Source organism: Cebus imitator, unplaced genomic scaffold (genome assembly GCF_001604975.1).
Source record: "Cebus imitator isolate Cc_AM_T3 unplaced genomic scaffold, Cebus_imitator-1.0 Scaffold52, whole genome shotgun sequence".
NCBI lineage: Eukaryota > Metazoa > Chordata > Mammalia > Primates > Cebidae > Cebus > Cebus imitator.
The window spans coordinates 3,414,677-3,431,735 of record NW_016107367.1 but is presented as its reverse complement, the minus strand read 5'-3'; the positions used below and the strand labels follow the sequence as shown (position 1 = coordinate 3,431,735).

The 17,059-nt window shown below is 42.1% G+C and overlaps 1 protein-coding gene across 1 annotated transcript in view; it reads left to right on the top strand.

The window, feature by feature from the left end:
- Nucleotides 1-28: 28 nt before the first annotated feature.
- The window catches only part of EVL (Enah/Vasp-like), a 183,734-nt gene continuing 166,703 nt past the window's right edge, over nucleotides 29-17,059 (top strand). The window contains exon 1 of the mRNA XM_017528134.2: nucleotides 29-659. Coding sequence (XP_017383623.1) covers nucleotides 655-659 — 5 coding nt within the window. The 5' untranslated portion in view covers nucleotides 29-654. The remainder of the gene's footprint in view (nucleotides 660-17,059) is intronic.

Genomic DNA, 17,059 nt, shown 5'->3' with positions numbered 1-17,059 from the left:
TCCGCCCCGCCCCTCGCAGCCTCAAGCTCGGCGATCCCGGAGGCGCGGACCGTGGGGCCCCGCGCCTTTTGTGTCGGGCTTCGACCGCCGCGCGCGCTCATTCACCTCAGCGGCCGTGGGCGGAGGAGCGCACGCGCGCGTAGTCCCCTCGGCGGGCTGCGGGGCGCACAGCCACGGGCGCAATCTCGGGCTCGGCTGCTGGGCTGAGTGAGATTAGCCCGAGCGCCCGCTCGCCTCTCCCTCGAGGACTCGGAGCCGCCGGCACGCTAGCCAGGAGCCGCCGCCCCGAGTCTCAGGCTGACGCGCACGCGCTCCCGCCGCCCGGACCCCAGCCGGCTCGCCCCCTCCCACTGCAGCTCCCTGCCTCCCGGCCGCGGCCACCGGGCACGCGCCCGCGCACACGCCGGCCCGGGCACGCGCCCGCCAAGATGGCAGGGGCCGGGGCCCGGCTGTCAGTCGCCGCCGCCGCGGCCCTTCCCCGCAGCTAGCGGCCCCGACGCCCGCCCGGAGAAGATGAGCCCCCGCCGCTCCCCGCAGCCCAGTCAGACGCGGAGCCGCCGCGCCCGGGGCCGGCTCCCCCGCTAGCGCCCGCGCCCCGCGCCCCGCCGCCGCCGGGTTGCCCCTGGCCCGGCGCGCCCGTCCCCGGCAGCGACAATGAGGTGAGTTGGGGCCGACGCCTCGTGGGAGGCGGCAGCAGCGAGCTTCGGAGGGACTGGGTTGGTGGCCTTCGGTGCCCCCGAGGGCGGGAGGGGGACTCCAGGGGTGCGGGGGCGTCGGGAGGACAGCGAGGGCTCTGCAGAGATTCGGGGGCATGGAGAGCGCGGGAATGGCTTCGCGAGAGTCGTGGGGGCGTCTGGAGAGCCGGTAGGGTCTGCTGGGCTCTGGGGGCCGGCGTTCCCCAAGGGGCAGGCGGCGCTGGCCTTAGCTGCTGTGGGGTGCTCTTAGGCTCCGGAGGGCCTGCGGCGGGCCGGGGAGGCAGACCCCGCGGGCAGGTGTGGCCGCGTCCCGACCGCACTAGGACCGAAGTTGGCCGAAGCCCCCGTTCGGTGCCTTCCAGCCCGGAGGAGGCCGGCCTGCAGCCCCCAGGCCTTGCCGAAGCCTCCCCTTGCCAGTGCCCAGAGCCGCGTTTGGGCTTTTACAGGCGTAGCTTCCCCTCTACTTGAAGCCGGTCACCCCTTTCGTCTCCTTGTTCTATCCTCTCCCCTTTTTTTTTCTTGCACGCCAGTAACGTGCAAGGCCCCCAAATGTACCACTCATTGATATATCACTCAGTCGGGGAGCCTTCAGGTGATCAGGCCAAGAAATAAAACCTTGGTTCACCCAGAAGCCCGGGTGCCCTCTCCCAGTCGCTAAACCCTCCCTTCTCTCCAGAGGTAACCCTATTGTGACTTTTTTTGGGGGGGAGGGTAATCTTCCCCCCCTTTCTAATTTTACTTTCTAAACACGTATCTCATAAAAACTGTAGTTTCTAACTGTAGTTTCCTTTTGGCTGTTTTGTGTCAGTGAAATAATACAATATTCTTTTGTGCATGGTGTTTTCAAGATGTTTTTGAGATCCGTCCATTACGTTGTACTCGTTATTTGTTCATTTTTATTGTTCTATAGTATTCTGTTGTACGAATATACCACAGTGTACGCATTCTACTGTTACTAGACATTTTAGTTGTTGCTAGCTTTGTTGGCTATTAATAATGCTGTTAGGGATATTGTTGTGTCTCCTGGTGCATTCATTTCAATTGGATATATATCTAGTAGAATTTTTAGGTCAAAAGATCCGCATATCTTTAGCTTTAGCAGTAAACACCAAGTTTCCAAAGTGGTTCTACGAGTTGACGTTCTTACCGAAAAGTGTATGAGAGTTCTTGTTGCTTCACATTCTTGTTAACACTTGGTATCGTCAGTCTTAAATTTTAACCATTCTGATGATTATGAAATGGTATCTCATTGTGGTTTTAATCTGCAGTTTCTTGTTGACTGATGAGGCTGAACATCTTTTCATGTTCATTTGGTATCTTCTGGCGTTTAGATATCTTACCCACATCTCTTTTGGTGTTTATTATTTTTATTTTTTTGGGACAGAGTCTCTCCTGTTGCCCAGGCTAGAGTGCAGTGATGTGTTCTTGGCTCACTGTAATCTCCACCTCCTAGGTTCAAGCAATTCTCCTCTCTCAGCCTCCCAAGTAGCTGGGATTACAGGGCACACCTGGCTGACTTTTAGTTTTAGTAGAGATGGGGTTTCACCATGTTGGCCAGGCTGGTCTAGAACTCCTGACCTCAGGTGATCCACCTGCCTCAGCTTCCCAAGTGCTGGGATTACAGGCACTAGCCACCACACCCAGCCTTTTTTTGGGGGTTTACATGTCAAGAAAATAGTTTCCTGTAACATTTAGAAATTTTACATGTATTTTCCCCTTTATGTTAAGATATTTGGTTCACGTGGAATTCATTTTTGTGTAACATAATGTGCAAAAGGGGTTAAATTTTATTAAATTCCAGTCGTCTTCCAGTCTTCCCTTTGGGGCCATTTTCTTTCTGCCTGAAGAATACTCTATAGTATTCTTTAGTGCAGGTCTGGCAACAAATTCTTAGTGCTTGTCTAAAAATGTCATTATTTATTCTTCATTGTTTTCTTTATTTGTAAGTTTTATTGAGATATAATTTACATACCATAAAATTTACCCATTTAAAGCTTATGGTTTAGTGGTTTTTAGAGTATTTAGTTATGCAATCATTACCACATCTAATTTTAGAACTTTTTTTTTTTCCGTTTGTGAAGTGTCACTTCATTAGTTATAGAACTCTTGGTTTGCCATTGTTTTCTTTTAGCATTTTAAAAAGCTAATTCACTTTTTTTTTTTTTTTTTTTTTGGTTATAAAAATCCTACATTGTATAATAGCCATAGCTGGAGGCTGGGTTCTCTGCAGTAGAGACTCTGGTCAATAAAGTCCTAACTTCCTAATAGTAAGACTCGGTGAATATGGTCTCTTTTCAGAGGTTGGGGGTCAGATAGCAGTAGGTCTTTGAGATGGCATTAACAGTGGACTTGGTGAAGTTGCCCAGGGTGGCAGTGCAGCCCCTGATTGAGGTGTGGCAGTCCTTAATGTCAGCTGTCATCAGCAGCTTCTTGGGCATAGGGATCAAGACAAAACCATTCATTGTCTCTGTGAGTGGAGGTGAAGTGTACCAGCACAGAGCTGCAGTGGCCTGTCACCTTGCAAGGAATGCTGTGGGGCATGCCAGTATTGTCCCCTGAGATGCCTCTCTGCACGGGGACAGTGGAGAGCTTGGCAAAGATGACTCCTTGGATGGTAGTAGCTACTGTCTTGGAGCATTTAACAACCAGACCAACTGGCTATTTTATTCCCCAGTGGCAACAAGTGCCTTGAACCTGGACCACTGGGCAGTGCAAGTCTGCATTTCTACTGGCATAATCTTTAAAAAAAAAAAAACCTCATCCTGAGGGATAGCCCCAGGAAAAAGTCAGTGATCTCAGCCTACTTGATGGGCACGGGGAAGAGATAGATCTTCAGGGACTTGATCTTTATGTCCTTTACTAGGCAGCCGAGTTTGATGATGGGGAGCTACTCCTTGTCCTTGGCCTTGCCACCACCAGCTCCATGGCCTCAGCCAACCCTGGATGCCACTGCTGTGGCCTCCCGTTTTGGGGCCTCTAGGCTCTCCCACTGCACTGGTCTCATTCCCCATTTGGTGTTTTCTTGGAGAGCTCTTTTAACATTTTAAAGCTATCCCATTATCTCTGACTTTTTCTGTTGAGAAGTCACTTGTCTGTTGTTCCTTTGAAAGTAGTCTTATTCTCTGGCCGTTTGTTTGTTTATTTTATTGATGTGGGGTTTCAGACTGGTCTCTAACTCCTGACCTCAGGTGATCTGCCTGCCTCAGCCTCCCAAAGTGCTGGGATTACAGATGTGAGCCACCACACCCAGCCCTTTCTGGCTGTTTTTAAAATGTTCTGTCTTTGGTTTTCAGCAATTTTTCTGTATTGTCCCTAGTATGGATTTCTTTTTATTTGTAATTAGAGTTCTTAGGGATTCTTGAATTTGTGGCTTCATGTCTTACATTGGTTTTGGAAATAATTAGCCATTAGTACTTCAGGTATTTCTTCTGCCCCATTTTCTCTTACCTTTCCTTCTTGGGCTACAAAGATATATGTTAGACCAGCAGTTCCCAACTTTTTTGGCACCAGGGACTGGTTTTGTGGGAGAAAATTTTTCCATGGGGTTTTGGGGGGCTGGTTTTGGAATAAAACTGTTCCACTTCAGATTATCAGGCTTTAGATTCTCCTAAGGAATACACAGCCTAGATCCCTTCCATGCATAGTTCACAATAGGGCTCATGCTTCTGTGAGAATCTAATGCAGCAGCTCATCTGACAGGAGGCATAGCTCAGGTGGTAATGCTTGCTCATCTGCTGCTTACCTCCTGCTGTGCAGCCTGGTTCCTGATAAGCCACAGACTGATACTAGCTCATGGTCCAAGGGTTGGGGACCTCCCATGTTAGTCCATTTCTCTATATCGTCTGTGTCTCTTAACTATTTCTCTGCATTTTACGGGTTTGTCTCTCTGTTCTTTATTGCAGTTTTCTCCTCACTTGTCTCTCTGCCTCTCTCCATCCCCCCTCCCCTGCTGTATATAATCTGCTATTAAAACCATCCATTGAGTTTTTAATTTCAGATTTTTAAACTACTTTTAAATTTCTTTTTTGTTGTTGTTTTGTTTTTTTTTTATTTTTCAGAGTCTCATTGTTTTGCTCAGGCTGGAGTACAGTGGCTCAATCACTACAGCCTTAAACTCCCACCTTAGCCTCCCAAGTAGCTGCAACTACAGCTAATTTTTTTGAGACGGAGTTTCACTCATGTTACCCAGGCTGGAGTGCAATGGCGCGCTCTCGGCTCACCGCAACCTCCGCCTCCTGGGTTCAGGTAATTCTCCTGCCTCAGCCTCCTAAGCAGCTGGGATTACAGGCACGCACCACCATGCCCAGCTAATGTTTTGTATTTTTAGTAGAGACGGGGTTTCACCATGTTGACCAGGATGGTCTTGATCTCTTGACTTCGTGATCCACCCGCCTCGGCCTCCCACAGTGCTGGGATTACAGGCTTGAGCCACCGCGCCCGGCCGTACTACAGCTAATTTTTAAATTTTGTTTTGTTTTGTTTGGTTTGGTTTTGCTTTAGAGACAGGGTCTTGCTGTGTTACCCAGACTGGTCTCAAACTCTTGGCTTCCAGTGATACTCCTGCCTCAGCCTCCCAGAGTGCTAGGATTACAGGAATGAGCTATTGTGCCCAGTTGATTTTTATATTTCTATTTGGTTCTGTTTTATAGTTCCAAGTTATCTGCCAAAATTATCATATCTCCTTTAACATAGTATGTGTAATTACCTTAAAGTCCGTGTTCAGTTATGGCAATGTCTGTTAGTTGTTTCTAGTGTCTGTTTCTGTTGGTTTTCATTCATATTGTCTTGTCTCCTTATGTGCCTAGTGTTTTTTTTTTTTTTTTTTTTTGTGTGCTAAACATCATGTTTGCAAAATTATTTGTAGGAATAATTTGAGGCCTAAGATGATGCTTTTTTCTTCCAGAGGTAATTCACATTTGCTGNAAATTATCATATCTCCTTTAACATAGTATGTGTAATTACCTTAAAGTCCGTGTTCAGTTATGGCAATGTCTGTTAGTTGTTTCTAGTGTCTGTTTTTTTTGGTTTTCTTTTTTTTTTTTTTTTTTTTTTTTGTGCCTAGTGTTTTTTTTTTTTTTTTAATGTGTGCTAAACATCATGTTTGCAAAATTATTTGTAGGAATAATTTGAGGCCTAAGATGATGCTTTTTTCTTCCAGAGGTAATTCACATTTGCTGTTGGCGGGCATATGGGAGGACTTAGAATCAGGGTTGCCTTTAGTACAGTTTGAGGGATTGAAATATCTCTCTAAGCTGAGCTGCAGTTCTTGTGAAGACAAACCTGTTCACTTTTCCTTCTTATGTTCTCCTCTTCACCAGCACCTTCACTCTCCACCTCAGCACCAAATCTTTAGCATTCCCTTCAGAAATGACAAACACCTTTCAGGAAAATTAGCCTCAAGCACTGAGCTCACCTGCTCAGGCTCTGACTTGCTTTCCTCCCCCATGCCTCCACGCAGGTATTTCTTACATTTTCCCCAGATTTTCTAGTTTCCTTTAGGTAAAGGATTGTTCTGATTTCCTTAGTCCACAGTTACTAGCAGTAAAAGTCTCTGATTTTTGCATTTTCAGGAACAGTTTGAGTCAATATTCAGTTCTGGAGATTCATGCTACCAGATTATGGAAGCTGTAGAGAACAGTGACACCTACTTTCTTATGTTCTGTTCTAATTGTACTAGATTATTTCTGGCAGTTTGTGAAATGCTTTTGGAATCAAGATAACTTTAAGAATAAATCTTTAACTCGTCTTAATAAATAATTGAAAAAATAACAGTTTAGCTCAGGTCATTGCTATAAAGCAAAAGATTTGGGGGGCAGGTGCTTTTATCTCCTTTCCATGGTTCCTTTCTCCTGTCTTGATGTCCTTAATTACTTATTTAATAAAAATTACACTCTAACCAGTCCTCCTGAATAGAACATTTAATTTTTGAGTCAACAATAGCATAAGACCATTCTCGGATCCCATTCTTTGGGATCTAATAAAAAGTCACGATGGCCATGCACAGTGGCTCTTGCCTGTAATCCCAGTACTTTGGGAGGCTGAGGCGGGCAGATCAGCTGAGGTCAGGAGTTCAAGACCAGCCTAACATGGTAAAACCCCGTCTCTACTAAAAATACAAAAGTTAGCCAGGCGTGGTTGTGGGTGCCTGTAGTCCCAGCTACTCGGGAGGCTGAGGCAGGAGAATCACTTAAACCCAGAAGGCAGAGGTTGCAGTAAGCCAAGGTCCAACTTGGGTAACAAAGCGAGACTTTGTCTCAAAAAAAGAGAAAAAAACCTCATGGATGTAGAAGTAAAGGTTTCTAAGTGGTTTTTGGAGAATGAAGAACCATTTTTCTTTTTTTTTTTTTTTAAGTCAATCATTTTTTACACAGATTTAAAAAATTGCTGCAGACAGTTTAACATGGTTCTCCATTGCCGACTGCTTATATTTAAATATCTATACATGTATATTTACCTGTACCTGAAGTACTTGGCTTTAGTACGTGGACTTAAATGAATCCAGGGGGACTATTCATTACCTTTATTGTCAGTTTATTTGATTTGATTATTTATAAGCAATTTGGTTTATGATAACACTTTGCTTTTTGTTCAGTCTTAAATATTTTAAATGAAAGTAACGCATCGTTTCTCTTGATGGATACTCTCACGAGAGTACATAGATGTGACCTATTGCTAAAAGTCTAAAATGTAATATCCAAACTCTGTTCCTTTTGGAGCATCTCAAAAAGCCATAAAGCCGGAAATGCATTCTCACAAGTGAGCTAAACACTCGAGGCACATGTCCACTTATTTTAACAAAAAAATACTATTGTATAAACCTATTCAGTTAATAAAGTATAAGTTTGAGTTTTATTTATTTTCTAGAGTACTGCCTGAATTCTTGTTTCCCTTTTTCTAACAGACCCTATGTATTTTCATATCTAAATTGAGAAATTATTTTTTAATGGCATACTGTTGTTTGGTACTGGATTAGATGGGGTAAGGAGATGGAAGGAACTAGACACCCTGTTCCCCACTCTCACTGCCCATACAGAAATAGTCCCCATACCTAAAAGATTTACAGAAACTTACTAGGTCTTTCTGCACTTGCCACAAAACAAAACAAAACAAAACAAAACAAAACAAAAAACCACCACACGTACATACACAATATGCAATATATTCCTGCTTCTATATTCGAGTCATTTATCTATTGGGAACATTCTCTTCTGTGAGCATTTTCCCTATCTGCTTTTTATCTTTTAAAGATTTGGATACAGAAGTTAAAATTTTTTTAGGTCATTAAGTTGTTTTCCTGATGATTTTTCCATATTTCTGACATTGTAGGATATTCTTCTAGAATTTTGATTATCAGACTTTTTTTTTTTCAGCTATACATGAAGTTGGCCCTCTGCATCTGTCAATTCTGCATGTGTGGATTCAACCAATCTCGGATGGAAAACATTTTTTTATAAAAAGGATGGTTATCTATACTGAACATGTACAGACATTTTTTCTTTTCATTATCCCCTGAACAATATAACAACTATTTATGTATAATTTGCATTGTATTTCAGTGTTACAAGTAATTTAGAGATGATTTAAGGTATATGGGATATATCTGGGCTATATGCAAATATGACTCCATTTACATAAGGAATTTGAGCATCCACAAACTTTGGTATCTATCTGAGTCCTGGAACCAGTCTTCTGTGGATACTGAGTATGACTGTATAACAGTTTTAAAAATTCATTCTTCAAATGGTCTGAAATATGAGGTGGAGACTGAAATTACATTTTTCTCAAAATTGCTAGTTAGATACTTGATCATATCAGTAGCTTATGTGGTAGAGATAACAACAACATTTTCTGGGTTGGACGGCTGTGCAAACATCTGGATCCCAACATTCTGGGGTGCGTGGTTGTAGCTGGTAATGTCTATATGAGTGAGAATCACCTCTAATCTTCAGAAAGCTTACCTACCCCCCCAGGGCCAGCCTTGCACATGTGAGGCATGGCCAGTTCAGCCTGTCAACAGGTCTGGTTATGAGCCAAGAAGTGCTTCATTTGGACCAGGGGCACTTTATCGATGTTGGAGTTCTACAGAATGCAGTGTGATCACAGAATGTAACAGTATAAAATACACAGGTATAAACACAATCCTTACTTATCACCCTTAACCTGTACTGGATAACACAGTTGGGTCCAAATACATTTCTGAACCCTGTCCTGCAATCTGCTGGTACAGGGTATTCTCTAAGGTGGCTTTGGAAGTCATGTTAAGAAGACCAGCTATAGGGACTATAGGGATTCTGTGTGTGTGTATCTTTCCAGGCTCTCTTGTTCTGTCTGCCTGTGTTTAGGCCTGTTCCATTACCATACATGCCTTGTGGACAGTGATTTTAATTTGAGCAGCATCTTGTTTGATTAACATTATTTTGAATTTTGCTGGTTGGGTGATTGTGTTTGTATTTAATTTATAAATTTGTTTTTTGCTTATCTAGTTATATAAACATAAGGCTTTTATGAGACCGAGCCTTTGCTCTGTTGCCCAGGCTGGAGTGCAGTGGCATGATCTCGGCTCACTGCAACCTCCATTTCCCAGGTTCAAGCAATTCTCCTGCCTCAGCCTCCTGAGTAGCTGGGATTGCAGGTGCATGGCACTATGCCTGGCTAATTTTTGTATTTTTTTAGTAGAAACTTATGTTTCGTGCCTGGTCAAACATGAGACCTTTAAACTTAGTTTTATAATTGTGTGTATAAGCTGGTGTCACATGCCTGTAATCCCAGCTACTTGGGAGGCTGAGCAGGAGGATAGCTTAAGGCCAAGAGTTTGAGACCAGCATGGCAGGGGCAGCATAGTGAGATCCTATCTGCTTTTGTTTTTTGTGATTTTGGCTAGCACTCCTGTTGATTAAGAAAAATAATAGGCGGGGGCATGGTGGCTCACACCTGTAATCCCCTCACTTTGGGAGGTCGAGGCAGATGGATCACCAGAGGTCAGGAGTTTGAGACCAGCCTGGCCAACATGGTGAAACCTCGTTTCTACTAAAAATACAAAAGTTAGCTGGGCATGTTGGCGGGCACCTGTAACCCCAGCTACTCAAGAGTCTGAGGCAGGAGAATTGGTTGAACCCAGGAGGCAGAGGTTGCAGTGAGCCAAGATCATGTCATTGCACTCCATCCTGGATGAAAGAGTGAAGCTCTGTCTCAAAAATAACACAAAATAGAACAATAACAATTTTATGTATATATAATATATATGCTGAATAAATATAAATTAAATCATATTGTTTCACATACAGACTTTTTCCCTTTAAAGAGAATCTGTGTACCGCGCATGTTTGAGGAACCGTGCAGTAGGAATAGCCTGCACCTGGCTTGTGTACTGCGTATTTGTATTGGGCATTGTATATTTAATATATGTACATCTCCCCCCTATCAAATATTTGAAAACATTTAAAATAACTGAATAATAGTCTATCAGATGGTATACTATGATTTATTCATAATATATATTTTAATGGTATTGGGACCAAAGGGTATAAACATTTTAAAGGCTGTCAACATATACTACCAAAATGTTAAAGAAGAGAGAAAGAGATAAAGTTAATGAATAGAAGTTTAATCCTGGAAGTTTAACTTGGAGGTTCTCCCAAAAACAAAACAAAACAAAACAAATCACCAAAGGAAGGACTGGGAAAGGAATCAGAAGAGATTCTGGAGTAAGTAAATGGAGTTAAAAGGGAGGCGGGAAATACTGTACCTAGAAATGGTGTAGTTCTGTCTGCTCACCAGTGGAGGGAAACCTGTTCCCAGTTCCTCTGTAGCGATTCGTGTGAAGATGCATTGTCTTTGTCTTTACGGCTGTGTGAAAGGCATCTCTTCAGTTTGCAGTTAATATAGGTATGTAAAGGGACTTTTTTTTTTTTTTTTTTTTTTTTTTTTTGCGACGGAGTTTCGCTCTTGTTACCCAGGCTGGAGTGCAATGGCGCGATCTCGGCTCACCGCAACCTCCGCCTCCTGGGTTCAGGCAATTCTCCTGCCTCAGCCTCCTGAGTAGATGGAACTACAGGCACGCGCCACCATGCCCAGCTGATTTTTTGCACTTTTAGTAGAGACGGGGTTTCACCATGTTGACCAGGATGGTCTCTATCTCTTGACCTCATGATCCACCTGCCTCGGTCTCCCAAAGTGCTAGGATTACAGGCGTGAGCCACCGAAGGGACTTCTTAAAAAGAATTTGGGTTAGATTTTAAATGTTTTAGTTTAATTTAACCCCTGTATTCTAAGCAGCTTGGGTTTTAGAGTCAGACCTGGATTCTGCCCCAGAGGTACTACTTTTCAGCTGACTGACTTTTAGCATTTCCTTAACTTTTATAGCCTCCATTTTCCTCAAATATAAATTAGGACAGTTCACTTTCTTAAGAGGGTTTTGTGAAGATCAAATGAGAATTCATGAAAAGTTCTTAGCTTATGATATTCAATAAAGGTTAGTTATCTACCCTACTCCACCCCAACCCAGCCTTGCCACCCTGGATTTATTTTCTAGAGTTTATCTTCCATGAGGATATGGGACAATTCTGGTTTCAAATATTCTGCCCTTTTGTCCGATTACTATATAACCTACCTTCATATGTAATAAAATTTGGTTTAGAAACTACAGTTGCTATTGATACATCAACTTCTAAGAAAGATCCAGGGACATTATCTGCAAAAGATGAAATAGACAAAGCTAAAACAGGAGGCATAATATTTGGGGGTAGAGGAGATAATTGTACCAGAAAACTTAGATTAAGAAATATGTACTGCAGTCGAGCACACTTAGCTGAAATTCATGGAAGTCATGGCAGAAAGGGAAAGGTAAGCCAGTGTGTGCCTCTCTTTGGGTAATAAAGGAGAGATGTGCCATTATATAGCTCTAAAGGTATGTTTTCTATGGATCTTAAAGAGACAGTGGACCTTAAAAGAGCTTGGTTTTGGTAGCGTCTTACACCCTTCTCCAGTACTTTTCCCATGTGATAATTTGTCCTGGGCTTCTTTAAAAGGTTCCAGCACTCTCAACCATTCTCTGGGTCCTGCCTGTTGCTCTGCTGCCTCTGTGGAGTTGTGTTTATTGCACTGATCTTCTCTTCTCCCTTCTGTCTCCAAGAATCCTTAAATAAGAAAAGATCTGATGAGCTAAATCACACAAGTTGATCGCAGTCTAGCTACTTCCTTTTCCTCTTTACTTTGCTAACTTATTAGCCTTGAAATCTTAGTTGAAATATCATTTCCTTGGGGAGGCAGTCTTTGACCCTTAGCCTGAAGGCCTTTTCCTGTTAATTACCTTTGTGATATCCCATATTTCCTCTTCTGTAACTGTTTATATGTATGCAATTACTTAAAATTTCCCTGCCCTACTGAAGTCTTTATAAAGGCAGAGCTTATGCTTCTTTTGATCTCTGCTAGAACCCCAGAGCCTAGCACTGGTACTTGGCACTTGGTAAATGTTTGACACTGCCACCTATACCTAAAATGGATAGTCGATCGTGGCGTTCATCCCAGTTTAGCATGGATCCTTCTAAGGACAGCGTTTCAGGTAGCCACCCCCCAAATAGTAGAAGCTAGCATCCAAGAGAAGGCTATTTTATTATGTGTTTAATGACTTAATGCATTACTGGGGTGACAGTGATTTAGTCTACTGTGTCCTTACTGCTGCTGTAAGACATGATTTGTTTAGTGATGTGTGGATGGGTATTTTTTTTTTTTCTGTGATTTCTTCATAAAGATGTTATCCACTGTAACCCTTAATATCCCAGATGTTTCTGAAAGTTTAATATGCATAGGAATCACTGGGGGGATATGTATGTATGTGTCCTTCCAAAATGGAGACCCCAGCCCCGTCCCCAGGGATGAATGAATGCTTTTATTTCTTTCTTTTTTAAATTAATGGACTTTGTATTTTAGAACAGTTTTATATTTATGGAAAAATCAAGAAGGTAGTACAGACAGTTCCCATACACCTCCCACACACATATAGTTTCTCCTGTTATTAACATCTTATATTAATACGGTCCATTATTACTGAAAACATTATTTTTTTATTTTAATTTAATTATTTATTTTGAGATGGAGTCTTGCTCTGTTGCCCAGGCTGGAGTACAGTGGCACAATCTTGGCTCACTGCAACCTCTGCCTCCCTGGTTCAAGCAATTCTCCTACCTCAGCCTCCCTAGTAGCTGGGATTACAGGTGCTTGCCACCATGTCTGGCTAGTTTTTTGTATTTTTAGTAGAAACGGGGTTTCACCATTAGCCAGGATAGTCTCGATCTCCTGACCATGTGATCTGTCCGTCTCGGCCTCCCAAAGTGCTGGGATTACTTTATTATTATTTTTTGAGACAGAGTTTTCTCTTGTTGCCCAGGCTGCAGTGTAATGGCCCGATCTCGGCTCACTGCAACTTCCGCCTCCCTGTTTAAAGCGATTTTCCTGGCCAGCCTCCTGAGTAGCTGGGATTACAGGTATAGGCCACCACGCCGATCTAATTTTTTTGTGTTTTTAGTAGAGACAGAGGTGAATTTTACCGTGTTGGTCAGGCTGGTCTCAAACTCCTAACCTCAGGTGATTTACCTGCCTGGACCTCCCAAAGTGCTGGGATTACAGGCATAAGTCACTGCGCCCAGCTGACATTATTAATTAAAGTCCAGCATTTATTCAAGTTTCCTTTGTTTTTACCTGATACTCTTTTCTGTTCCAGGGTTCCATTCAAGACATTAGTTTAGTTTTTATATAACAACGTTTAGTTTTTATATCTCTTTAGGCTCCTCTTGGCAGTGACAATTTCTCAGACTTTCCTCATTTAATTTTAATAAATTGTATTTGCTTACATTTTTGCATGACAGATACATATATATTTAGTACCTACTAAATGCAAGATAGTGGGACTAGGGATAGAGCTGTGGAGACCTACATAAGCCTCAAGGAGTTGATAACCAAGAAGAATAGCATGGGGCATATGAGATGAAAGTGTCAGAAAAGAAATATGAACAACATAATTTTTATTTATTGTTATTATTATTACATTTGAGATGGGCCTAGGGGAACTGGCAGGATTTTGACTGGGCTTATCTTCTGTTTTGGTTCTTCACCTTTGTACTTCCTTGAACTGGTCTATTCTTTCTTCGAATTGGCTTTTCAGATTCTTGAAGATAATGGATTTCAGAAAGTCTTGCCTTTTCTTGGTTAAAAGTCCTTGGTCTTGGCTGGGCACAGTGGTTCATGCTTGTAATCCCAGCACTTTGGGAGGCTGAGGTGGGCAAATCACCTGAGGTTGGGAGTTCGTGACCAGCCTGACCAACATGGAGAAACCCCATCTCTGCTAAAAATACAAAATTAGTCTGGCGTGGTGGCTCATATTTGTAATCCCAGCTACTCAAGAAGCTGAGGCAGGAGAATTGCTTGAAGCTGGGAGGCAGAGGTTGTGGTAAGCTGAGATTGTGCTATTGCATTCCAGCCTGAGCAACAAGAGTGAAACTCTGTCTGAAAAAAAAAAAAAAAAAAACGTTACTGGTCTTTTAGCCATTCATTACTAATTAGTGGCCCTTCTGAGGACCTTTCTTTCCCTGAGCTCTGACCTGCTGAACTCCTTAAGCAATTTAGATCTTTAACTTTGTCTTGAACACAGAAAGATGTTCGGCCTGGCACACAGGTGAAACTGAATACAAAATAGAAACGTACTACACCTTAGAGCCTCTTTGCTGATAGATCAAAATCAAATGTATTGACCGGGCTCAATAGCTCATGCCTGTAATCCCCGCACTTTGGGAGGCAGAGGCAAGTGGATCACCTGAGGTCAGGAGTTTGAGACCAGCCTGACTAACATGGTGAAACTCCATCTCTATTAAAAATACAAAAATTAGCTGACTGGTGGCATGTGCTGTGTCCCAGCTACTCAGGAGGCTGAAGCATGAGAATCACTTGAATCTGGGAGGTGGAGGCTGTGATGAGCTGAAATTGCACCACTGCACTCCAGCCTGGGTGACAGAGTGAGACTCTATCTCAAAAATAAGTAAAATAAAAGAAAATGTATCCACTGGCACTGCTTCCTTCAACCAGCTGAGATTTCTAAGAGAACAGCTTCAGTGTCCCATTTATGAACATTTTCTTTCCTGGGAAAAAGGAAAATGCTCTCCTCAATTTGTATCATTAAGCAAAATTGAACTGTAAGCAACAGACTGAATCAGACAGAGTCCCGGTTAGAGGAGCAGCACTAGGAAGAGAACCAACTGGTGCTTTCATAAGATAAGAGTGATGTGCTTCAGAGTGTCCAAGGTGATGGGTGATGAGGGAGTGTGACTGTGAAGTGCACATGTGGTAATAATTCCACAAATATTTATTGAGTTTACTGTGTTGATTTCTGGACCATGAATTGAAGACATGGTTTTCTACACACGTAGCCTAGTGTAAAGAAGACAGAGCATAAGTACGTGCAATTCAGCATGTCTACAACTGGACTCACTAATCCTACATTTATAAGCAATTGTTTTTTGACAAGAGTGCCAGGCAATTCAGTGGAGGAAAATAGCCTTTTCAACAACTACTGGGACAAAATGTCCACATACAAAAGAATGAAATTGGACCCTACCTCACACCATATACAAGATTCAACTTAAAGTATATCGTAAACTTAGGTGAAAGAACTAAAACTTTAGAATAGTTATAGGAGAAAATACAAAAGTAAGTCTGTGTGGCCTCATGTTAGGTGATGGTTTGTTAGAAATAGTACCAAAAGAACAAATGACCAATAAATAAATAAATTAGACTTCATCAATATTAAACATGTTTCTGCTTAAAATGGCACTATCAAGAAAGTAACAAGACGATCCTCATAGTGGGAGAAAATATTTGCAAATTATATATCTGATAAGGGATTTATGTCTAGACTATATGAAGAACTCTTATATTTTGCTATGGTCTAAAAGTTTGTGTGCTCCCAAAATTCAAATGTTGAAATACTACCCCTCAAGATGATATTATTAAGAGGTGGGACCTTTGGAATATGAGTAGGTCATGAGAGTTGAACTCTTGTATATGGGATTAGTGCCCTTATAAAAGAGGTTTGAGGGAGCTTGTTTGCCCCTCTTAGCAGGTGAGGATGCAGCAAGCAGGCTCTGACCGTGAGGAAAAGGCCTTCACCAGATATTTAATCTGTTGGTACCTTCATCTTGGACTTCTCAGCTTCTGTAACTGTGAGAAATTAATGTTGTTTGTAAGCCACCCAGTTTCTGTTATATTTGTTATAGCAGCTTGAATAGACTAAGACACATCCCAACAATGAAAAGACAACCAAATTTTAAAATGGGCAAATGATTTGAATAGATACCTTTCTAAACAATATAAGCAAATGACCAGTAAGCACTTGAAAAGGCACTCAGCATCATTAGACAAGAAGAAATGCAAACCAAAACCACAATGAGATATCGTTTCATACCCACTAGGATGGTGTGAATAAAAAGACAGATAATAACAAATGTTGGTGGGCAACATTTCCCTAAGTGGAAACAACCCAAATGTTCATGAATTGATGAATGGATAAACAAAATGTGGTATATCCATACAGTACAATAAAGTAATGAAATACTGACACTGACACAACATGGATGAACATTGGAAACATGCACAATGAAAGGTGCAGTCACAAATGACCACACGTTGTATGATTCCATTTACATGAAATGTCCAGTATAGGCAAATCTTTAGAAACAGAATGTAGATGAGTGGTTGCTTGGATGGGTGGAAGGTGGGGGACTTAGGGTCAGTATGAGAATGGGGCATAACTACTAATGACTATAAGATTTCTCTTGGAGGTAATGCAGGTATTCCAAGATTTAATTATGGTAATAATTGCACAATTCTGTGAATGTCCTAAAAACCATTGTATACTTTAATTGGGTGAATTTTATGGAAAAAAATCTATTTCTTAGTAAATCTGTTTTAAAACAACAATAGAACTCATTGTTTTCCTTCCCAGACTTGTCTTTTTGGAGAATCCTTATTCCCAGAGAGACACACTTTGTGATCCAAAATAGAAAACTGTAGGTGTGATAGAGTCTCTCAGTTCCCTCCTGTTACATCCAGGTGGACATGTCTTTATCATTTCATCTTCCTTAAAATCTCTTCTCTTTGTCCCCATCCCCCCAGGGCAGTGATACTGATTTAAATCAGGTCTTCATCATTGTTAAAATGCCATAATTATATTTGACTTTTGTTTTCTACCTCTTAAAAATGTCTCCTCAGTGCTTTGTTGTTAGTACTCAAATCTGAGTTAATATTTTCCTCCTAGGTTTCTTCAGGATATTCCCGTATCTTTATAATAAAGTCATAACTCCTAGAGAGTATGCAAA